General features: G+C 47.7%; 4 protein-coding genes across 4 annotated transcripts; 3 read left to right on the plus strand and 1 right to left on the minus strand.

Annotated features, from left to right (window-relative positions):
• The first annotated feature begins 8617 nt into the window (after window positions 1–8617).
• COX6A1 (cytochrome c oxidase subunit 6A1) lies at window positions 8618–9909 on the plus strand. The gene is made up of 3 exons (XM_082773786.1): window positions 8618–8777; window positions 8891–9030; window positions 9653–9909. Exons 1-3 carry the CDS (start codon window positions 8675–8677, stop codon window positions 9737–9739), a joined length of 330 nt encoding a protein of 109 aa, XP_082629912.1. The 5' UTR covers window positions 8618–8674; the 3' UTR covers window positions 9740–9909.
• Window positions 9910–10870: 961 nt separating this feature from the next.
• TRIAP1 (TP53 regulated inhibitor of apoptosis 1) lies at window positions 10871–13564 on the minus strand. Its single transcript, XM_082774300.1, has 2 exons — window positions 13381–13564; window positions 10871–13062 (listed from the first exon to the last, which is right to left on the minus strand). The coding sequence occupies exons 1-2, from the start codon at window positions 13525–13527 to the stop codon at window positions 12979–12981; spliced, it is 231 nt and encodes a 76-aa protein (XP_082630426.1). The 5' UTR covers window positions 13528–13564; the 3' UTR covers window positions 10871–12978.
• Window positions 13565–13620: 56 nt separating this feature from the next.
• GATC (glutamyl-tRNA amidotransferase subunit C) lies at window positions 13621–15229 on the plus strand. The gene is made up of 3 exons (XM_082774299.1): window positions 13621–13984; window positions 14349–14452; window positions 14867–15229. Exons 1-3 carry the CDS (start codon window positions 13659–13661, stop codon window positions 14923–14925), a joined length of 489 nt encoding a protein of 162 aa, XP_082630425.1. The 5' UTR covers window positions 13621–13658; the 3' UTR covers window positions 14926–15229.
• Window positions 15230–20615: 5386 nt separating this feature from the next.
• Window positions 20616–22082, plus strand: LOC309884749 (dynein light chain 1, cytoplasmic-like). The gene is made up of 2 exons (XM_082774005.1): window positions 20616–20837; window positions 21705–22082. Exons 1-2 carry the CDS (start codon window positions 20706–20708, stop codon window positions 21840–21842), a joined length of 270 nt encoding a protein of 89 aa, XP_082630131.1. The 5' UTR covers window positions 20616–20705; the 3' UTR covers window positions 21843–22082.
• Window positions 22083–22619: the final 537 nt, after the last annotated feature.

Here is a 22619-nt window from a genome sequence, read left to right on the forward strand (position 1 = left end):
CATTTTAAACCAAAGCCGTTTCCTTGGAGCTGCCTCTGACCTTCTTTTCCTCCTCTCTCCGCCAAATCTCCCTGCTAGGCTGAATTCAGACCTAATGTCTGCTCCTCCCACCAGGCTTTTGGATATGTGACAATATCCTAGTCACTGGGAGCTGCGCCTGCTGGTGTCCATTGTCTTGTGTCCAGTTTGGGAAAGCGCTTTTAAGGAAAAGCCCAGAATGAAATTTATGAAGAGTACAATGCTTTACAGGAACGGCCAACTATGCAGCTAGTTTCTGCATGCATCTAACAGCGGCTTGTGAGTTTTTGGCAATTAGTTCACAAGGTTGCAGCATGGGAATGGTTTAAGGCTGACGAACAGACTTTTGAAAGTTTAAAACAATCTGAAATCCCAAAACACTGCAGTCCTGGGGAGCAACTAGAGCTGTGGTAGGATACTGGGGGGAAGGGTGTGTGTGTGTGTGTGTGTGTGTGTGTGTGTGGAGTCGCCTAAAACCCGCCGCACAGAGCCTGTTCAGTTCACTGGCAGAGCCCTGACAGAACAAAAAGGGGATCTGCACGGACAAGAGGAGCTGCTGGCTGCGCGCTGCGGAATGCGTCGGTTCAGCCGTGGGCACGGTGTGGATGTGCCTCCTGATCACAGCCACTGCTGCCTGCAGCCAAGCAACTACATCACGTTACTGAGGCCCCAGCGCAAGGAGAGGAGATAAGGCAGCCTCCAAGAAGGCCAATCCCCGTAACCTGCTGCCCAGGGTGGGACGGGAGCGGGCTGTGGAACAGGGAACCGAGACCCTAAGCCAGGCACAGCGAAGTGCTGCTGATGAGAGGCCTGGTGGTGCTCACAGCACGGCGGGGCGTTAGCTGCAGGACAGCGATGTGCCTTCTCCAGGGTCAGGTATAATCTGTGGGGCATTATATACCCGTACCCCACAGTGTTACCTGTGTTACCTTCTGTGATGGCACACAAACAGCCTGCCCTGTATAGTTCAGGTACACAAACACAGACCTTGGTACCAAGTCAAACTGCCTTCACTACAAACATTTACCGCAGTCACGCTGCAAATAGGATGCCAAAACCTTTACAGATATGTATCCCACATGAAATCGGTACCTTACTTAACAAACGTTTTCATTCCAAGGCCAGCTACCTGACAGGAATTCACAACTAGCCCTGAGCTACAAACTCTGAACTTTCCTTCTTCTGCCCCCTCTCCCCCCTTCCACCAGAGTTCTGCAATTTGCCAGCCTCCTTTATGTCTCAGTTAGGCCCTCACAATGCGAGGCAGGCAGACCCATGTGCCCACAAACAGAAGAGCTCCTCCAGCTCACAATAACTCAGCAGGTTTCTCTGATTTTCAGAGGCTGCATTACTGTGTGCCCATGTCTGCTGTCAAATTACTGCCTGGACACAGGCTCCATGGCTAACCTCAGCCTTACCCCAAACACAAAACCGTCCCCACGCCCTCAGAAACATTCATCTTCTCTTTCAGCTCTTCTTACGAAGCAGTGTAAACCTGGCTGATGTTTCTAGGAAATAAAGAGCACGCTTACCCCTCCGAAGACTTATTACGGTTTTATGTCCTCTTTCTGCAACCTACTGAGAGTGGCCGTGCTCCATATCATGAAGTTAAAACACATCAAAACAGATTTGAAGGGTGGATGGTCCTCCCGAGGTTTCTAAAGGAAAACTGAGATAAAAGCCATAAAAAACAATCCTTCACACATAGCAGAGGTTGAAAAATCAAATCTAACCTTAAGTTAATTTTTCTCTGTAGTGCAAGTCCCGTGACTCTTCTAACTCTTAGGTGCCTGCCATGGCCCTGGCCGTAGCCTTACAGCAGTGAGGAAAATCCCAGAGCACAGCTACTGCAACTTCAGCCACCTTCCCCCAAAACCCCCACCCTGCCCAACCCTACAATCACAGAGAGCTGTGCCGAGAGCTCCTGCAAGGGAAACAGTTGTTGCCGTGTCCTGCCTTGTTTTAAATACCTGTATGTAGAAAAGATGGCAGAGATTGTACATACACCATAACTGAGGCAGGATTTTCTCAAGTCCAAGGTGGCACTGCTGTAATTGCTGTTGTCCGTTTCGACCTTCTCCTCGAGGTGTCCCCACCTCCCATCACAATGTCACAGTAAAACAAGTCCCACGGTGGTCTGCAAAGCAGCAAAAGGAGCAAATGGCAAGACAGAACTGACATTGTTTATCCTGCATAAAGTTAACTCTAAATCAACAATTTGGAGAAAATAGCGTTGTTGCATAAGAAAGTAGACAAAAGCAGTTATTTGACAGACTCTGCCACTTAATAGCAACGCTTTGCATATATAAAGCACTCTGCAGCCTGAATCCTCAAAATGCCTTAGAAAAAAAAAGAACATACAACTGTTCTTCAGTGCTTTACAGGAATAGCGAAGCATGAGGCATTCACAGGACTTGGCAAAGTGAAAACTGACCATCAGAAAGAAGAATAGAATCGGGGCTTTTTAGTCCCTATTACTCACTGATGTGCATTATTGTCAGGCAGCTCTTGGTTTTAGTCACTTTACTGCAGGTTGGATAAGAAGGAGCACTAAATCAGAGAGAAATGTGCGTTCTATGTCTTAAAACAAGATTTTCCGAGTGGAACAGCAGTAAGGATACCCTGCAGCCTTAGGTTTTCTCTGCAGCCATAAAGCCTGCATCCTCTTGGCTGTGCTGGTAGCCAGGATAACCCCCAATCCATATTCTATGCCTAGCACATGCTGCGGGAGGCAAAGCTAACAAAGGCTATGACAGAACTCCATCAGGGAAGTCCTTTTGGGCCCCATTTCCATCAGCTCATAAAAGGGACAGCCTGGACCCACATGCTGGGCTCTGCTAAGGCTGCTCCAGGCTGCAGCTCTTCATTTGCAAAAGAAATGACCCATTCATTTCTCTCTGACCTCTGCAGACACTTCAGACTGCTGACCTCATCTGCTGATGGCCCCCACCGCTGCTGCGAGCTTCCTCAAACAGGTGCTCCTGGAATAAAACCTCAGCCTTCCTGGGCAAGCTGAACTCACACAGCTTCAAGAATCCTGCACCAGGGCTCAGGAGGGGCTGCTCGTGCACAGGCTGGGAACCAAGAGCCCTCAAAGCATTTATTTGCTACCCAGAAAAGAAACAGCCCCGTGAAAAAGAAATACAGAGAGGATGTAATTTCAACTGAGTAAAATGAAGTTAAAAAAACATACACCTGCTTGTGGGCGTCTGTGCACTGGACAACACAGTGAATCTCTTCTCTGCAGCTCCTGGTACACCTCGTACTGGTGTGTTCTCTACAGGCAGGTCCTGTGACTCCTGCAGAGGACTGAGTGGCTCATGGCTGGGTATTCTTGCATCTGGAGCAGATTTCCAGGCTCGATTTTGTGTTGTGTTGAAGGATGAACAGTGAGAGTGATACCTCAGCAGGGGAATCCACATGCCTGTATTGCATTCCAAGAAAAAAAAAAAAAAAAAATCTCTTCAGACTGCTCATCACCCATGTTTATGTTTGCACTCACAGCTTTAAAACCAAGAGCATCACAATCCACACTGACTTCCGTTCTCCCATTCTGGAGAGAAGATGATGCCACTCACAGCTGGGACAGGGTAAGCAGGCACATACATGGGCTTGTCAAAGGCCACAAAGGCATTCTGTGGCTGAACCGCAAGCTCAGAGTTGTTTTTGAGTCCAACTACAGAGCCCTGTTCACTGCATTCATCTTTACACAACAACAGTTTTCTACTTTGCAGAGCACATGAAGCTTTCAGGTATGTCTGCAAGAATGCTGAGGTACTCGGACGGCGTCCCAGATGTACACAGCACAGACTAAGAACAGTGGTACAGTAATGAAGCAAACTAGCTCAGCTCTTCCACTGGCCTCCAAAGAACACCCAATTATCAGAACGAACTGAGCCATCTTCAATAAGAAAACTGGATTGGGAGCTGATCAGTTTGTTGCTATTGCCATAAACACAGTGGCTCTGCTACTGGCAGGAGAGGCCTGTGAATCAGGGCCCGAAGTCTGATGCGAGAGAAATTGGGTGTCTCAAGCTGCTTTCCCCAGCAGAGAACAACCCTATTAGTTTGAGAAAGTCCCCTGCCTGCTTTCTCTCTGAGTAATTAAGAGAGAAATCCTCCTCTCAGTGACCCCAATGCTCTCAGCCGAGGCTGATTTACACATGAAAGGCACCCTCTGAGGGGCTTTCTCCCTTTCACATTCACAACCAGGCAGGACCTATAAATAAAACCTTGCTGAAAACAGGAGCTTTCAGAAAGGTCTGTGTATGTGCGTAAATGTATGTAGGAGAAAGGGACTGGATGCACTTGAGAATGCGTGTGTTTGCATGCGTATGTGAAGAGTGGGCGAGAGAAACGTGCACTCGCACCCCAGCCCACATGCAGACGAGTGCACTTGGAGGAGCATCGGCACAGATGTGTGAGTGTGCACAGGTAGCAGGAGCACTGAGGGGCGTGGGGGGGACGTACAGGCTGGATTCCAGCTAGGGCAGATCCAGAGGACTTTCATCTGAGCCAGCTGAGTCACTCCAGGGTTACACATGAAAAAAACGAGAGCAGATTTAGACCCAGTTGTGCTTGAGGGTATGCCTGTGATGCACTTTCCCTCTGTAGAGCAGCTGAGTACTTGAAGAAATTTCTACGTTGCTTTGGATATAATGCAGAAGGTAACAGAGACTCGAGCCCTGCAGCATGTGCTTCTAGGTTTCCTTAATTAAACGTGAGATTTTTGAAAGGCTGCGTCTTCTCAGCAGCCTGGCATAATTTTCCAGAGCTGTCACTACTAGAAAGTAAAAAAGTTTTTGTTTGTTTGTTTGTTTAATTATTATTTTATTTTTACAGTTTGTTGGTACACAACCTCCCTGAAAGACTGAAAAATAAACAATGGGACTGCTGCCAGGAAAAAGGTCACAAAATCAAAGACTGTGACTGCCTTTACATGAATAAAGACTATAAACACCAAAATGCCCAGATTTGAATGCACACTTTCTCTCCCCGCCATCCTGTTCACCCATGTGTCCACATAGCCAGGATATTTCCCTTTCCATGAGGCCTGAGAAGGACCCTACACAGTTTCCAGGAAACTGGCGGTTCCTGTGACCCCTCCTAATACAAAACAGGTGACACACATCTCCGGGCCAAGCCGGAGCAGGCTGCAGGGTTTCACAAAGCAGGTTTTGCGCTCCAAGTCTTTGCCCTGGTAAGAGGGGGCTTTTTAAGATGTGGCTACAATGTGATAATTTGAGAAGTGCGAACTATTTTACTCCTTACTCCTTAACAGCCGAATCTGATGCTTACTGATGTGTCCGTGCTGTGTGCTGAGGCCAGCAGCTGGGCTGTGCTCACAGGGCACCCAGGCCAGCACCGCTGGAGCTGCACCCGCTGCCTGGCAGGAGACCCAGATCAGTGTGCGGGGAGGGAGCCTGTGTCTGTGCATCCTGCACCGCGCTGATCTCCTAATTACCACTTGCAGCCCTTGGATCTCTCCCCTACCCAATTCTTATGCAAAAATTTAGCAGAAGCAGGCAGAAAAAAGAAAAAAAAAAAAAAAAAAAAAAAAAGCACAAAGCAGGAGACAGGAGCGCAAAACCTCCCAGAAGCGCACAAAGCGCAGAACGTCTCTTCTGGCAGTTCAAAAAAACTTCCCCACTACTTGCGCGAGGCAGAAGTGTGTGAGCAGGGATGCGGAGCTCCCCTCCTACTGAGCTCGCAGCTAAAGCCCTCCCCCAGTTCCCAGGGTCTTCAAATGAAGATTTGCATAGCACTTCCAGATCATTCCCGAGAGAAGGGACAATGGCTCTCTCAACGCCCTCTTCCCCCCCTCCCTCCTTCACTTACAAAGCTGATAAAGCCCTGGTGAAAAGGGGAACAAAGGATTTACAGATGGCAGAATATTGATTTCCGCAGTTCCAGGACTACAGGGGGAGGATGAAGAACCCCCCAGAAACTCTGTGAAGTTTGAGACACGGGCACGATCTCTGCAGCACCAGCTCTGCGTTTGTTACGACGCTGCCCTGGTCGGTACCTGACGGAGGGCACAGTGCTGCTCCCGAGGGGTGAGCGGGCCCCTGAAAACCAAACACAGAGTGATGAGGTGATAGCCCGCAGTCCCAGCGAGCACATTTGTTCCCAAACCTGCTAAGCAGAGAGGTGCTTCCAGCGAAAGCAGTTTGCCACCAGGCGGACCAGCCCGGCATTGCTCCTGCCGCCGGGATGGAAGGCTTCGGGAAATCACGGCTCAGCACCGCTTCACCCGTGCTCTCTGCTGCTTGCTATCCAGCTTCGCAACTAGGAAAATAAATAAATAAGGCAAAAGACTTTTGAGAATGGGCTCTGATTGTGAAATAAAGTGAAACCTGTTGCAGAACTCACTTTTAGGACTGGTCTCTGAAAGCTAACGCTTCCTGCCTCCATAAGCATTTCCATGCTTAGAGCAAGCCTAAACTTCTCATGTTATAAACTTTTTTTTTTTTTTCTTTCAGCTTGGTCAGTCAACTCCACCATCTCTCTCCCTCAGTAAAGGCTGCAGAAAGCAGAGGCTGAGCCTGAGCAAGTCATTAGCTCAACTCATTCGTACTCCCTGATGTACTCTCAGCCTACTGTTAAGGTTATACCCAAGCTTGAATATATATTTCCCTAAAAAAAAAAAAAAAAAAAAAAAAAAAAAAAAAACATGCCATGAGTAATAAAACTATTTCTGCAGCAAAACACCACTGCATAAGCAGTTTTCTTTTTTTATAGCAAGACAGCCACCAGATGTGGGGGGGTCAAACCCACTGCAGAGCAGCCCTTATGTGGCTCTTTCTGCCAGGCTCATGAAGGCTGGCATGGGACAGAAGTTTGGCCTGGGCCATACGGTGACCTCGTGCCCTGTGTGGAGTGGTGATCTGGTGTAAGGATGTCAGACTGGAGAAACAGGACTTAGCTCTTCCTTTACTGATTGTCTAGGTTGGACTCGGTGATCTTGGAAGTCTCTTCCAACCTAGATGATCGTGTGATTCTGTGAACACCAGCTCACTGCAATCATTCAGAGTTTTGCTGAAGTGGGCAGTGATACAATGCAGTGTCCCAATCGGGCAGATGCTGCATGTCCAGCAGGAGGTGCTTAGTGGATATCTGAGGCAGGTTGCACAAGTTCTGGCCAGATCTCCACCTATCCCACCACCACACTGAAAAAAAAAACTTTCTGAAAGTGACTGGCTCTCACCATTTTGATTCTCTCTCTATTTTAAGTAAATTGTGTAACATTTCTGCACTCAGAGGGCTCCCAGTATTGGATTTAGGATCACATTTTTAAAGGCAACCAGCTAGTTTCTAAATCAAGTGATAGAGATCTGCTTTGGAAAGAAACTCAGTCTGCTCTGTAAGGCACCAGTGCCCACCAGTGAGTGCAAAGGGTGGTTTTCACACCATAGGTAACTAAAGGTAGCTACTGAGGCAGTAGCAGGGCTGGGTTCATTCCCCAGTATTTTCCCCAAACCTCTGCATAAATCTATGCTGTCATGATGAACAGAATCATCACAGTGATGATAATCATTGCACGCTGTACAGTTAAGAATATTTTATAAATGGTATCAAAACATTCCTCACAATTCTATTCTTAGAAGAGCTCGTTTCCTTCAAATACTTGTCTGGCTTCTGTCAGCTAGAAGAAAATATTCACATGGATTCTTTTGTGTATTTCAGCCGTCCCTCCCAACTTACGCTGCTTTTAAAGAAGAGTGAATCAGCCCCATTAGTCTCCTGGCATAGCTAATACAGAGATTAATTGCAGAGGTTGGGGCGATAAAGCCTGAGAAAATCCCACTTTAAATAAGCCTGTAACGAAGCTGCCAGCACAGGCTGAGGAAAGAGCTAAGCCCCCTCTCCACCAGCCCCCTGGAGTTCCAGGAGCGGAGGCAGCGCTCACAGGAGCTGCTGGTGGTGCGGGGCAGCTGTGCTGGTAGCTGCCAGTACGGAGGGAGCTGTCCCAGGGCATCCCCTTCCCTGAGGGGCACGTTCAGGGCTGCCAGAGGAGTGAGGTGTTGGGGGGATCAGGGAGAAGCACACCTTGGCTGCTCTCACCTCCTGCTGCCTTTGAGGCTATTGCAGCAGCACGGCTCTAAATCTTTGTATTAGAGTCGCACTTTATGACTATTTCAGAGGCAACAGCTTGCTACTCATGTCACTGATGCATTGGTTTACCGACTCCTTGGCTCTTAAATGACCACACCAACAGCTTTGGAGGCATTAATGTCTGTTGCTTGCTTACAGGTGCTAAAACAAAGGTCATTTCTCTTTACATAGCTCCTGCTACAGAACGTTGTGATTTGCTCTAAGGTTACAGGACCCATCCTGCTTTCAGCAGTCAGGCTGCAGCCTTTTTCCCCTTACTTCTTCCCCTTCACACCCCTCATTTCCCTCGCTTCTGGCAGCGCCAGCCCCCAGTTCGTTCCCTCCCCCCCCCAGCGCCAAGATGGCGCCGCCCCCTCCCCTCCCCTCAGCCGCGCTGCGCGAGCGCGATCACGTGACTCTCTCTCCCCCCCCCCTTTCCCCGGGCCGCGCATGCGCAGCAGCCCGCCCGCAGCCCGCCGCAGCTCAAGGTCAGGCAGGCGGCGGAAGCGCAGCGCCCGGCCCGGGACCCGCTTCCGGTTCCGGTCGGCGGAGGAGAAGGAAGATGGCGGCGCTGGGGAGGGGGTCGCGGCTGCTGCGCGCCGCCCAGGCCCTGAGCTCGGCGCCGGGACGCGGCATGGCGGCGGCGGCACACGAGGCCGGGGGAGGTAACGGGGAGGGAACGGGGGCGGCGGGGAGAGGCCCTCGGGCGGGGGGTCGCTGCCCTTGGGAGGGGTCGCGGTGCCCCCGGGGCCGGGCCTGAGCCGCGCGGTGCCCGCAGCCCGGCTGTGGAGGACGCTGAGCTTCGTCGTGGCCCTGCCCGGCGTGGCCGTGTGCATGCTGAACTGCTACCTGAAGGCGCAGCACGAGAGCGAGCGGCCCGAGTTCGTCCCCTACACGCACCTCCGCATCAGGACCAAGGTACGGCCGCCCCTGTCGCACCCTCTCCCTGCCCCTCCTCCTCCTCCTCGCCGAGCCCGCGGTGCCACCCGAGCTGAGCGCAGCTCTTTGTCCCGCATCTCCTGTGGCAGTGTGCATAGCCACAGCCTGGGAACGTGGCTGTCTCTGTCACAGCACACTCCTTGCAGCTCAGGTGAGGGACCCGCTCTATCAACAGGTCTCTCCCCAGCCCCAGATAATCCCACTAAGGCCTTGCTGATAAATATCAAGTCGTGGAGCTGCTCTGCTTGCCTCAGGCTAATGCAGAGCTGCATCCCCAAGTAATCCTGCTGAAAAATGTTAAGTCACGGAGCTGCTCTGCTTACTGATGCAGGCCTGTAGGCTAACAGAGGTGATCCCCAATTCTCAAAGCAGGGGTCCTCGTGGTATGGTACAGTGGATTTATGTGTTTAAGTGACAGCTGTGACCTTGCTATCTAAAGGCTTCCAGCTACTGGAGATTATTTGCTAGCTCCTGCTTTCTCCAGGCTGGTAGCAGTGCCACCTTGCTTGAGTCCACGTTTGCTGTTGAGCTCACAGTTCCTGTGCTGTGGCACATCCTTTGGTTATCTGTCAGGGCTTTGTTTTTCTTCTTCTTCCAACAGCCCTTCCCCTGGGGCGATGGGAACAAAACTCTATTCCACAACCCTCACGTTAATGCCCTCCCCACCGGTTATGAAGATGAAAACTGAGATGCTGACCACAGCCAGGACTCTGGCTCTCCCTGTGTCTGGACCAGGCTGCTCTGTGGGAACCATCACTTAAGAAAAACCACATTCCTTCTACAGTCAAGTTGAATGGTGGTGCATGCTCCACCTGTACTTGTGTAGAGGTCCTTTAAATAAATGATTCCAAACTTGAACTCAGGATCTGACTCTTTTGTTATCCTGCGACTCCTCAGAAGTTCCAAGTTTTGGTGTTGAGGCTTCCCCACAGGACAGTGCAGGAGCAAAGGGTTGGACTGACCTCCTGCTAACACCTGCTCCTGCATCTGGTAACACTGACAGCAGTCACGCATTCATCAGGAAGCACACAAAATGGAATAATCAGACATGACATTGAGCATTATGTTTGGTTTAACTGAGCATTGTTATCCCACGCTCAGTATTAGCCTAATAACTTCATCTGTAGATAGAAACTGAGCATGTGCTGAGGCACATCCTGCATTGTCAACTGTTGGGGTATTTAGGAGACACAAAGGCAACTGTCTTACCCGGCCCCTCCCGAGATGGAATTCCAGCAAAGGTGTTTAACTGAAGCTCTGTGTGCCTGCACAGCATTGTTAGCTCTCACATTCTCTGGTGTATCAGCACAGCTGCTGTTCATGCCCCTGCTTCTCATAAAGCTGTAGGCTCCTTGTACAACATTCTCATACAGATGCGACATACCAAAACAGTTTTTGCTCCGTTGCATGTCTGTAATACAGACCATTGCCACTCAGAAGCTTCTTAGCTTTGCTAGTTCCAGTTTTCAAAGGGAACCTAGGAGATCATTATCTTCCATAGGTAACAATTCTAAGACCCCAGGTCTGTTCCAATATGATGTTAATTTTTAAGTTTTTCTTCTCCAACTCAACTGTTTCCCAGTTCCCCCTGTAGCTTCTACTTTCTTTTATACAGTAGGCAGATGAGAAGCTCTGTCTTTGCTGCTAGTACCATTTTTTCCCCAAAGGAAGAACGCAGCAGCTCTCAGCACCCCGCTGCTGGTAAGGGACAGGTGTTAGGTGAGCCAGGGGGGTGAAATCCAGTGGGGGGTGCTGCAGGACTCCCTGCCCTGTGCTGCAGTGCAAATTTCATCCACTTAGCAGAACACTGTAGTAAGATGACTTCAGACAAGCTTTTATATATTAAAATATAAAGAACAAGGCACAAATGGGCACAGTTATTTCAGAGCTAGCTGGCAAGATAACACCACATTTATTCCTACATGAAGGTTATAGAAAAGCAAAGTGGTTGGATGTATCATTCCTTAAAAAAACACCACCACCTACTTGACAGACCCTAAAATGCTATTTGTGCTGCTCCTGGAGACGTCCCTTACCTTACCAACCAAAAGTTGGTTTCATTTACACCCGAGTGACCCAGCAGTAAGCGGTAACAGCTTATTTGGTAAGTGCTCTGTTCAGCCCCGTACAGATTGCTCTGCCAGCTGCCTGATGCACCGTGAGCAAGCGTGGTTAACCCAGGCTGCGTGACTGCTCATGGCTAGGCCATCACTGAAGACATGGGGCACAGTGAGCCCAGCGTGCTGTCATTTCTGGTCTGCTCTGTGTCTGCACAGTTACTCAGAAGCTGTGGTGCAGACAAGCCAGCTATGGCTTGAGAACTCCATCTTTTTAATTAAAAAAAAAAAAAAAAAAAAGAAAAAAAAGCCTCTGAATGACCCTTCTAATAGTGCTTAAGAGCATGATACTCACTTTTTTCCTCACTGTTATTCTAGGACAATTAGGAAGTTCACCTCCCTGTTGTCCCTGGCCCAGAATATTTTGTACTCTCTTAGCTGTGTTGGTGCAGAGGGGACAGTTTGGCTGATTCCTGCCCCAGTGGTGCTCCGCAGGCCACTGGATGAGGAGCGGTGGGTCCTGATCCCTTGCTTCTCTTCCGAACACCCTTCCTCAAGCTGCTGCAAGATCCACAGGAGTAAAGCTCTGCTGCTGAAATAGCTCAGGATGGACAAAGTATGAAACAGATTTGGAGAGGAAAAGGGTAATTCTAATAACTCCTTCACAACTACACGAGAAGTACCCACCAACCTTCCGCTGAGAAGCTTCCTTAACTCCTCCACTGCCAGTGAAAGGAAGAGGATTTCAGATACCTGATTTAGGAAAAACAAGTGCCCAATGCCCACTGTCAGGTTACACAGAGGGGTACCTGGCAAGTCAGCTGAACATTTCAACCAGTCAGAAGTCACTCCTGCTACCTAACGAGTAACTTGCTCAGAGTTTCTGTAGTTTACAAGCCAGCTCTTTGCTAGGTGTATGTACACACCTAGTTACACGGTCCAAGGGCAGTTTCATGAGCAGGTGAGGTGTTCTCCAAGAGGCAGTACAGGCAGCTGGAGCTTTTAACATTTGTCAAGCTTCAATCAATGTTGCTCTCTTTCAAGACATGTTTTAACTGCATCGAGCAAAAACCTAACAGGGACTGTGGCCAAATGGGTGCTTAGTGGTAGTGTGCAGAAAGATGGCCAGGTCTGCGCAGTTTCACTGCAGGGATATGTAACACTAGAGGGGAGAGAATTCAAGTTCAGGTTTGTTTCTGTACCTCATAAAAGGCCAAAGAAAGCAGCCTCCAGGTTCAGTGTGTTCTCTTCAGCTTCTGTTGTGGGCCACCTCTGTCCCCCTTGGAGGTCATAACCAGATTCTACCAGACCCTTACCCACTTGAACAAAGTATAACCGGGTTATATTTATTTTAGCTACGTTATTGCAGGTCCAGCAAAAGTGCTTTTCTACCATCTCTGTTGCTGACACAAAACAATGCTTTAGCCCCTAAGCATTCAGGATCATATAAATCAAACTTCTTCATCCAAAATCCAGCACCACAGAGATGAGACAAAGGAAATTAACCTTCTTCACACTCTTTTTAGACACTTTCAAGTGTTATATAAATAAGCAAGAGAAAGGAGTCATAAACCAACTGCTAAGTTCAACATCCCAACAAGCATTCTCCTGTCACAGGGTACATTCAACGGGAAGTTAGTTAAACCGTCTGTTCACGCTGTTAGACGCTGAACCGCCACCAAAATTCGCTCGAAAGGAGGCAGAAGTTACCACGTGATCCAGTTTTATCCTGTGGTAGTTTGCTTTTATAAGCCGAGCACATTCCTTGCTTCCTAAATACACAGGTCTTATCCAGGTGGTGTCCTGTCTGCTGTCTGGTCACCTTTCAGTCCAAAGGCTCGCATAGGCGACTCCATCCATACAGCTGAAGTCAAGAGGAGTTTTCAGTTTTCGCTTTGCTTGCGCCCATGAACTCCAAGCCTTCTATGGGTATGTCCTTCTCCTTGATTGCTTTCTGGGAAGAAGGAAGACAAACAAGTTAAATTTGAAATGTTTTCAGCGCTTTATACAGCACTTTATAGTGCTAAGCGGTGTAGTATTTGGTACAAAACACGATCTACAAGAAGCAGCCTGAAGACCGGCTGGGATGCCCTCCTAACACCAGAAACGCCCCGACCCTGGCACGCAGCCGGCAGGGCCTGTGCCTGGCAGGCGGCGTCGGGCAGAAAAACAGAGAAAGGCACCGAGGGGACACCGAGGGGACACCGAGGGCTGCTGCCACAGGGGAGCGGGGCAGGGGTAGGGGTAGGGGGCTGCCGTGCCGTGGCCGCACCTGCACGCAGAGCTGGTAGCGCTTGAAGAGCTGCCCGCAGGGGTCCCCGCCGCTCTCGCCCTTGAGGAACTTCTCCGCGAACCAGCGGTTGAAGCACTGGTCGTACTCGCGCTTCAGCTCGGTGCACGCCTCGCCCACGCTGTTCATGGCGGCGGCGGCCTCCCCCCCTTCCTTCCCCTTCCCCTTCCCCTTCCTCCTCCTCCTCCTCCTCCTTCTCCTCCTCCTCCTCCTCCCTCAGCGCTTCCGTCGCAGGCTCTGACGCGAGGCCCCGGGGCGCGATGCGGCCGTGCCGCTGCCTCAGCGCCGCGCTCGGCTGGGGGCGGCCGCGGGGCCCCCCGGTACCGGCCCAGCGCCAGGAGCGGGCGGGCGGCCACCGGGGGGCCGGGGGCTCCGCTCACGCCGTCCTCGGCCCCGCCGGAGGAGCCGGGCTCTCGCAGGGCCCGGTGAGCGTGGAGGTGCTGCGGCACCTGGAGCGCCTGGCGCTGGTGGATTTCCGCGACAGGGAGGGCGTGGAGAGGCTGCGGGGAGCCGTGCTGTTCGCCCAGCTGCTCCGCCAGGTGAACACAGAGGGCGTGGAGCCGATGGACTCGGTGCTAGAGGACAGGTAACGAGGCGCAGGGCTGGTCAATGCCCAGCCTTGGTTTGTTTGCGTGACTTGCGCTCTGGGAGTCACCCCCCATGTGAGTTTGGCCCCTCTTACGGAAAGGTTTTATTGTGGTTTTGTGTGGCATTGGCACCCATGATCCAAACGTGTAAACACAGCAATGATCGACCCCCATTCCCGACTATATCTTATCACGAGTGACCCGCACACACTGCTCCCCAGATACCGTTCTGTGGCGTTTATTGCTTCAGAACATAACAACGGGTGCCTCCCTCCTTACCCAACACCAAAACCCAGCTTTAGAGATGCCCGCTTCATACTCACAGAATGACGTAAAGACAAGCCAGCAACCTTTGTTCTTCAGGTCTCTGTACCTCAGAGAAGATGACGTTACAGAAGGCAACTGCACGAAAGAGCTGCTGAATAATGCCAGAGAGAAAGTAGAGGAATATTTTGTAGCCCCACCAGGTATTGTTTTGTTTATAAAAAAGCTCTTAATCTTGCTTGAATTAATTTGACAAACATAAATTGCCATAGCTGACTTTACTGTCAGGAATATTAGCTAGTAATAATGAAGTACTAAAATAAGTAACTGCAGTCACCTGTTTAAAACACATCGACACCACCACCAAACCAGAAACAGATGCAGTCTGTTGGTCTAAAAGCAGCAGAGAGGCCAGTCGTACCTTAAAGCTACTGCACACGTTGAGTTGTTATTTACAGGAAGTTAGTTAGACAACTTTCTTACATTCTGCACTCACTCAGGAAATTTTAGCTGCCTGTATGTACTCAGAATAAACTGGAGAGGCACTTTCACGTTAAGTTGTGCTGCCCAGAAGGTGACTTACAGCTGGTCTCACACAACTCTTTGTTTTCTATCAGGTAACATCCCTTTACCAAAGCTAGAAGAACAGGAGACTTTTCTACAGGGCTATCAGTGAAAGAACTCGTGTCATTTCTGTATTTTATTGGGAAATCTAAGGTTTGTGCAGTCACAACTGAAATACCCTCACATGTATTTTGATATAAAGAAAAGCAACCACACTGCTAAACTTCTTACAACATCCTTCTGCTGTAAATTGTCTTGCTGTTGAAATACTTGCTGTTTGTGAAGCTGGAAGGCAGCATGAGAGACAATCTTGGTGCTTGTGTTTAGCAAAGTGTATTTGATGTTGTTCTTTAAGATACCAAATGGCTTGAAGTCTTTAGAGAGAACAATAAAGGCTGATTAAAAAAAACACAGAACCATTATTTTTTCTTGAACTAGTTTGGCAGTAAAACAAAAGAAGTTGGAATATATATACTGGGATATATATATATATATATATATATATATATATATATATATATATATATATATCGCCTTTAGCTTAACTCTGGCTCTGGTAGAGTCAGAAGTAACAAAGTCTGGTATGGCAGAGGAGTCCATAACATTGTTGAGCATCTCTGTGAAGTACAAACAGAACTCAGATTTTCATTACAGAAGAAAGAGGACTTTGAGGAGATGATTGACTCCGATGTTTTGCTTGCACTGTATATTTCCTTTTTTGTATCCCTGTGCGCCATGTCTTTATGGGTTACCTTCTAGTTCCCACCTTGTATTTTTATTCTCACAAATTAAATACCTAGATTTGTACAAAATTTGAGAGAGATTTTTAATTTTAGAGCATTAGCTATGTCTGTGGATGAAAAGTACTTTGTAAGATGGTGCTGAAGAGTAATGGATTTAACTGTAGGGCTTAGCCTGTTACCCTCAAGTAACAGTCATGCCAATACCTGAAATTCTGTAAGGAAATCTCTGGAGCAGACATCTTGTTCCAGACAGGATGTTTGTCCTAGGAAGGTCAGCCATGGGAAGGGGGTTGTTATGAAGAAGCTGCACAGCTCCAAGATCAACACGAGCACCCACACTCTGCCTCAGATGGCAGGAGACCATCACAGGAAGAAGTGCTGTGCTGGCCAAATGGGGAGGACTGCTATAGCAAATAAAATACATTGCCACTGTCTCATCCTTCCATAGAGAGCTTCCTTGCTGAACGTCCACTAGTCAGAGGCAAGATAAGACAAAGCTCGCTGAGGGAAACTAGAGACCCACTGAAAAAAGAATATTGCATCAAACTAGAACCAAATAGTCCAGACCATTCACTTCCAGGCATAAAAAGCACTGTAAAAGCCTGAAAACCAAACTTTTCTTCCTGGGTGGTGCTCCCTTCAAATACAGGTTCAAGAATCCAGATTTATGTACTCCAATTGTAATGCCGTGCACTAGAAGAGATCATGATGTGCTGAGCCATGAAGTGCTAGAAAAGACCCTTGCAATTACTGTAATAGGATACTGCTAATCACCAGTTTGAGTCTGCTCTTAGGGCTCCTGAGAGCATCCCAGAAGGAAAGAAGGGTCCTCCGTGACTGTGCTGGCACACGCTTCCCCAAGGGCTGAACTCACCTCATGAGAGTGCATGTTCTGAATCTGTTTGCAGAGAAAAACCATTTCTCCCATTCTGTCTCTCTGTACTTCTGTGTAATAAACACCACCAGCTCCATGCATGTGCTCCTTCAGGCCCTGCCATCTGCCTGATAGACGAAGTCCTGAGCATGGCCATTACCATAACTATTTCTCCTACAAACTGCGTATTCTACATCCCTGCAAACAACAGGCAATAAAAAAATTAGCGATTCACAATACACGTGTGTTGTTTCTCAACATCTCAGAAGGCCACCAAGCATATGAGGAGTATCATAATTGGAAAAACACTGAGAAAAATGCTTGAGAGTTTGAATAGTGGTGGTATTGGGTTCAGCCATTAGTGGCTTGTGCATAATGCTGCGTCCACAAACTGCTTTGGCAAGCTCCCTCTCAGGCCATTGTGTGTCTGTCATGTATTTCATGGAAACCCTAGGCTGAGTGAAAAGGACCGCAGCTGCTTTTGCTGATAAAAGAAATCACAGCCATTGAGTAGGTTCTGTTTTCATTTGCTGCCCTGAAAGGTTGCGTGCTTAGTAAGATTTGAACTGTCTGGAGCTGATTTTTTTTCATATTTGTCTGGCAGGAAGCGAGAGCAAACACTTGTTCCACTCTTATCATGCCTTTTTGCAGTTACTTCGTTATTTGTTTGAGCATCACATAAAACAATTGTTTTGATACTTGAATTCTTTAAAGGGTGTTGAATTAAAGCTTCTATTTAATCCCACTAATCCAATTAATTGCCAGGCTGTAACACTGTGCTAAAGTGTCAGGCTTTTCAAGATTCAGACCCTGCAAATTATAAACCTTCACAAATACACAAGCTCAGCCTAAAAGTCATTTATGATGCATACATAAATCACGAGGAGAGACTTCAATGGGTACCATACAACAAGCATATTAGCAGAGAATTCCCACTTTGAGAAATACCCACACGTTCTATCCATTTTTGCTCTCCTCCTTTGACTATCAGAGAGAATGGGGACAACATTATTTACATAGAAAAAAGGGAGAGGAATTTGAGAGTGAACTGCATGGCTGCAGGAGCTAGCAGCCCAAGGTATCATCAAGTAACTATTTAAAAGCAACAATCAAACCAACAATTTGGACAGAGCTGATCCCACATTCCCCATGCAGCAGAGGCTAGCCTTAAAACTGCCGGTTCACTGCTGCTCCCCTACCCACACACTGCAGTGAGAGAACAGACTGCCTGATGCTTGTTCCCTGCAGCCTGAACTGCCTTAGAAGTTGCAAACACGCATTTCCTTAATGAAGGGGTTTGTTACAACGTCACCACTAATAAGGGAATTACAGCCCTGACTCAGACAGCCACAACCACCAAATGAGGAACCCTTGCAAAGACCAGACGAGCTACCTATGGGGCAGCATACGTTAGTACCTTGGCGTCCCATGGCCTGCGTACTGTGGAGGGTGCTGCACCCCACAAGATGGCGTGAACCCCCTCTGGGCCCAGGTGACACCCCGAGGCAGGGCCAAGATGCCCCTCGTGGTGCTGGTTCGAAGCACAAACAGCTCTGGGGCTTGCTCAAATCCTTACAGTGTTCTGCCACGTTGCAATTTATAAACCCAGGCAAACAAGTAGCTAAAATTGAGGACCTGTATCACAAAACTGTGACCTGTAAATTCTGCCTTACTGCATGATATGTATTTGTAAAACAACTCGTGTTTTCTCAGTGGTTGGTAGTTAGAGCAAAAAGAAAAATAGTGCATTCAGTTAAAAAAAAAAAAAAAAAAAAAGGTCAGGGCAAATACTGAGCTGCTGTAAATGTCTCTAGTCCCCCTGGACACTATGGAGATAGCTTGATTTATAATCTGCTAAGTTTTTTTCCATTACTATGCAGATCTGTAAGATATAATAATGTATTAGATGCTCTAGCATATAGATGCCAGGTTTACAAATAAAATTTCGAGGTGGAGGTTTCTTTAGTTGTATGGAAATACAAGAACTGAAGTTTGTTTATTGATAATAATGATTATTTTATGCTTTGGTAGTAACTGGGAGCCCCAGGAAAAATATCTCTATTAGCTGTAGTGATACTGTATTCAACACGGGAAAAAAAAAAAAAAAAAAAAGAAGCCTCAACTGAAAAGTGCTTGCAATCTAAGCTCCATCTGCAACAGGAGTCTCATGGTATACATTGTCCATTACCCAATTTTCTTTGGCACCTCTTCTACTCCAGCTATCATCTCCTGTATGTATTTGTTCTGCCTTCCCCTGCAGCTCTATCCCGAGGGAAATTACACTTTTACATTCTTGATCAACAAGTAAAGCTCTAATGTTTCTCTTTAAAGCCGTGTATCTCAGGCTTTTATGTTTCTCTTTAAAGCCATGTATCTCACCCACACTGACATTTCTTGCAGTCGTCATCACATCTGTTCCTTCAGCTAACCATTTCTTAATAAATGCACAGAATGTGCCTGCAGCTACCAAACAACCACCTCCTCAGAGATTCATGGGTGTTTCTAAAGTTCATTGTAAGCACTGGGAAGATTGTTAAATGGTTCGTTCCTGTCAGCACAAAACTGTCTAGTACTTAAAGAACCATTGCTAGTGCTGCAGAGACTACAGATGGTTCTGTAAATTAATTGTTTACATGTATGGTGGCCCCAAGACTATCCCAAAGCTTCTTCAAGTTGTTAGCACAGAAGGTTTCTTACACCCTTTCACCTGCTGCATTAAATCAGATAAGTTCTTTTAATTTCATAACTTTCAAAGTTGTTCCTAACACACTCTGATGATGGTGGTATAGAAAACAAAGCTGTGAATTATATCTCTTCTAATTGTAATGCTAAAACCTGGCTGCCAAAGCTGAAGGCTATTTCTGAGATACTACAGAATGGCAAAAGTACTACATTATCCAGTTTAAATACTTTGGGGGAGAGTATATTCTTCCAAGGTTGCCTCAGAGCTTGAAAATGCAAAAGGTTTCTTGCAGTTATGCTACTTTTCACAGAATCACAGAATTTCTAGGTTGGAAGAGACCTCAAGATCATTGAGTCCAACCTCTTTTTTTTACTTTTTTTTTTTACTTTTGCTATGAGTGACACTGAGCAGGTAACTATACTGCAGTAACGTGAAAAGTATTTTCATTTTCAGTGAGGTGGATGACTTTTCTGGAGTTTATTTCTACAAGGAAATGTCAGTCCCACCAAGCAACCTTTTAAAACCTCTTGTAAGTCCTGCTGTGCTGTTTGCTATAGACAAAAGCTCAGAGTCGTGTTATTAACAGATCACCAGCTGTGCAACACTCAACAGCAATTTTGTAGCTGCTGCTGAGAGTATAAGCAGAAAGTGCCCCAGGGAGAGTGAAACTAACAAGACAGAGCACTGTGGATCTCCCCAAACATCTTGCTTCATTAGGGAAAAAAAAAAAAAAAGGCAAGAGTTGCAGAAATTCTGAGGTCTGCAAAAGGTGCCTCGAATGACACTTAAGTCTGATGGAGTCATTTCAATAAAGGAACAAAGTTTAGAGCTCACTTGATCACAGTAAATAGGGGTAAAAGATTTTTGTCAGAGATCACTTGGTCTGAAAGACGGTGACAAACTGAAGAGAGATATATTGATAGGAAAACTGATCAAGCATGACTGATAAGCTATGGAGCATGTCCCTGTGACGTGGGCAGGCTTTCCCCTCAGCAAGAGGCATCTCAGGGGAGGGATGTCGGCTCACGGGGAGGCAGCAGGCCTGCTGCAGAGTGTGAGGGGAAATTCTGCAAAGTTCTGTGTTGCTGCAGCCTGGGCTGTGGCGAGTAACAAAATGGCTTTGGGGACCACGCATCAGCTGCAGGAAGGCGTTTTACAGAAACTGGGACATATTTAAACTTTTTACAGAAACTGGGACATATTTAGACGTGCTGGAGGCCGAACCCATTTTACAGAAGAGGTGTTTTGTGCCCTGGCTCAGCAGTTTTGGCGCACACGGCTAGGACCCCCCTGCCACCCCTCAGGGCCGGGCCCGCTGCTCCCCGTCGCCATGGCAACGGCCGCAGGCACGGAGCATGCCGGGCCGAAAGAAAACGCAAGGGCAAAACCCTGCTGGAGCAGCCAATGAGCGCTCGGGAGAGCGGTGGCGACGCCCAATGATCGGTGGGGGGGCGTGGAGGGGGCGGGCCCGGGGGCAGGTCCAGGGGCGGCCCGCGGGGAGCATCCGCAGAGCTCGGCGGGGGCTGGGCCGGGAGCGCGTGGGGCTGCTGCTGCCGCAACGCCGGGCCGGGCTTCGCTCCCCGCAGGCAGCCATGGGCGAGCGAAAGGCGGTGATCAAGAACGCGGACATGTCGGAGGAGATGCAGCAGGACTCGGTGGAGTGTGCCACGCAGGCGCTGGAGAAGTACAACATCGAGAAGGACATCGCCGCGCACATCAAGAAGGTGAGACCCGGGTCACGGCCCCGCCGGCGGGAGGAGCAGGGCAGGGGCAGCGCAGCTGGGCGAGGGGCTGAGCTGGCCCCGGGACCCATCTGGGGCAGCAGCGCTGCCTTGCTGACCTCGTAACTTTTTTTTTTTTTTGTCCCCTTCCCACCACATTTGAGACAAACTGTTCGTGCTAATGCAGAACAGATGGTTCGGCACTTACTGTTTGTCAGTTCTTCTCCGGTTCCTACTTGGAGCCAGATTGAGCTGTAGGTTCGAGCTGCAAGATGGAGATGAGCAGAATGCAAACTCTTGCATGTTCTCACAAAAAGTCTCTTAGTCTTGGGGCTGGTGGACTCCACAATACACAGGCACTGGCTGTAAGCTTCTATTCATACAAGCCTTGTAGCTATGAGTTTATCTGAAACTCATGGCAGTCTCCAAGTATGATGGGTAGAAGGAATATTCTCATGACATGAGATTAAGGATGCAGCAGAGAATTTTCCATTGAGAGTCCTTTCAGTATCCTCATTAAGAATTAGCTAGTGAAGATAAATTAATGGCTTAATTTCTATAGCTTTAGAACAAAAAAAAAAACGGTAACTTTCTTAAATGTTACCATTTAAAATCATGGTATGACTTCTAGAGAAAAGTTTTTTCCCTGAACATGCACATTTTAAAGTTATTCCTGCTTTGTTAGGAAGCTTTTTTTTTCTTGGTAAGCAACAGAATGTACTAAGACAACAGATGATCCTTGCACTTAAGAGCATATGCTGCTCCTTAATTGCTTTCTTCAGAGAGGGATACTTGCTAACAAGTTACATATCAGTGCCAAAATAAATGTTAGTACAAGCAATGCTAAATTCCATGTTCTATTTTCTGCAGGAATTCGACAAGAAATACAATCCCACTTGGCACTGCATCGTGGGAAGGAACTTCGGCAGCTACGTGACTCATGAGACCAAGCACTTCATCTACTTCTACCTCGGCCAAGTTGCTATTCTTCTTTTCAAGTCTGGCTAGCTCCGGGGACTCCTCCTGACACTTGCGTCTGGTTACAGGACTGCACACTAAACCCAAACAGCCTGCTACCTTCAGCCTTCCTAAGGAAAGACCTCGATCTTCAGGTCTTTGTTGTATTGTTAATGGTCAGGGATTTTGCTGTAGTAGCTGTTATTTTCATTGTGGCTATGAAAATGTCTTCCTTGTATTTATTTTCTTTCAAAACACAGCTTCTTTGCTAATAAAACTACTGGAACAGTTTGTCCTTTAAGACTCTTACTACCCTTCTGCTGTCTTAGTGTTTGCATTATCTCTTTATTCCCCTCTGAAGGAAGGAACATCCCCACCCCCATTTTTCCCCTAAACCCACAGCATCTGAATCCTGAGCTAATCTATGAATCCACCGTCAGTCAGTAAGGAAGAACAATAGGATTTTTTCCTGAGAGAAGATGAGGAAAAAAATGCTTTTTGAGTCTCAATAAACATTTTGGTATGTATAACCTCCAGTGCAAATTCTGGAGTTCAGCTACGTTGTGTTGGGAAGAAGTTGCTTTTCTGATTTGGGGAAAACTGGTGAGCAAAAGCAACAGTCCTTTTATTTCCCACTCTTCAAACAGAGGGGTTTTCACTTTTTTATTGCACAGCTGTCGCTTTAGAATACAACTCAAACTACTCAAAGCTAGAAAATATATTTTTTTACTCTTCTTATTTTTTAATGTATCCTGCGACAGAAGGATCAAGTGTTCAATAGTTTAAAGATCAGAAGCAAACGTGTGGTATTTTTATGGATATGTTCTA

Source organism: Aythya marila, assembly GCF_965140915.1.
Source record: "Aythya marila genome assembly, chromosome: 17".
Classification (NCBI taxonomy): Eukaryota; Metazoa; Chordata; class Aves; order Anseriformes; family Anatidae; genus Aythya; species Aythya marila.

Bases quoted from the DNA above. Each gene is read 5' to 3' on its own strand.
- COX6A1 (XM_082773786.1), top strand. From the start codon at position 8,675: ATGGCGGCGCTGGGGAGGGGGTCGCGGCTGCTGCGCGCCGCCCAGGCC. The intron at 8,778-8,890 runs GTAACGGGGAGG...CGGTGCCCGCAG, and splicing joins GGCACACGAGGCCGGGGGAG to CCCGGCTGTGGAGGACGCTG. The intron at 9,031-9,652 runs GTACGGCCGCCC...TTCTTCCAACAG, and splicing joins ACCTCCGCATCAGGACCAAG to CCCTTCCCCTGGGGCGATGG.
- LOC309884749 (XM_082774005.1), top strand. From the start codon at position 20,706: ATGGGCGAGCGAAAGGCGGTGATCAAGAACGCGGACATGTCGGAGGAG. The intron at 20,838-21,704 runs GTGAGACCCGGG...TATTTTCTGCAG, and splicing joins TCGCCGCGCACATCAAGAAG to GAATTCGACAAGAAATACAA.
- GATC (XM_082774299.1), top strand. From the start codon at position 13,659: ATGCGGCCGTGCCGCTGCCTCAGCGCCGCGCTCGGCTGGGGGCGGCCG. The intron at 13,985-14,348 runs GTAACGAGGCGC...TTTGTTCTTCAG, and splicing joins GACTCGGTGCTAGAGGACAG to GTCTCTGTACCTCAGAGAAG. The intron at 14,453-14,866 runs GTATTGTTTTGT...GTTTTCTATCAG, and splicing joins ATATTTTGTAGCCCCACCAG to GTAACATCCCTTTACCAAAG.
- TRIAP1 (XM_082774300.1), bottom strand. From the start codon at position 13,527: ATGAACAGCGTGGGCGAGGCGTGCACCGAGCTGAAGCGCGAGTACGAC. The intron at 13,063-13,380 runs GTGCGGCCACGG...CCTTCTTCCCAG, and splicing joins GCTACCAGCTCTGCGTGCAG to AAAGCAATCAAGGAGAAGGA.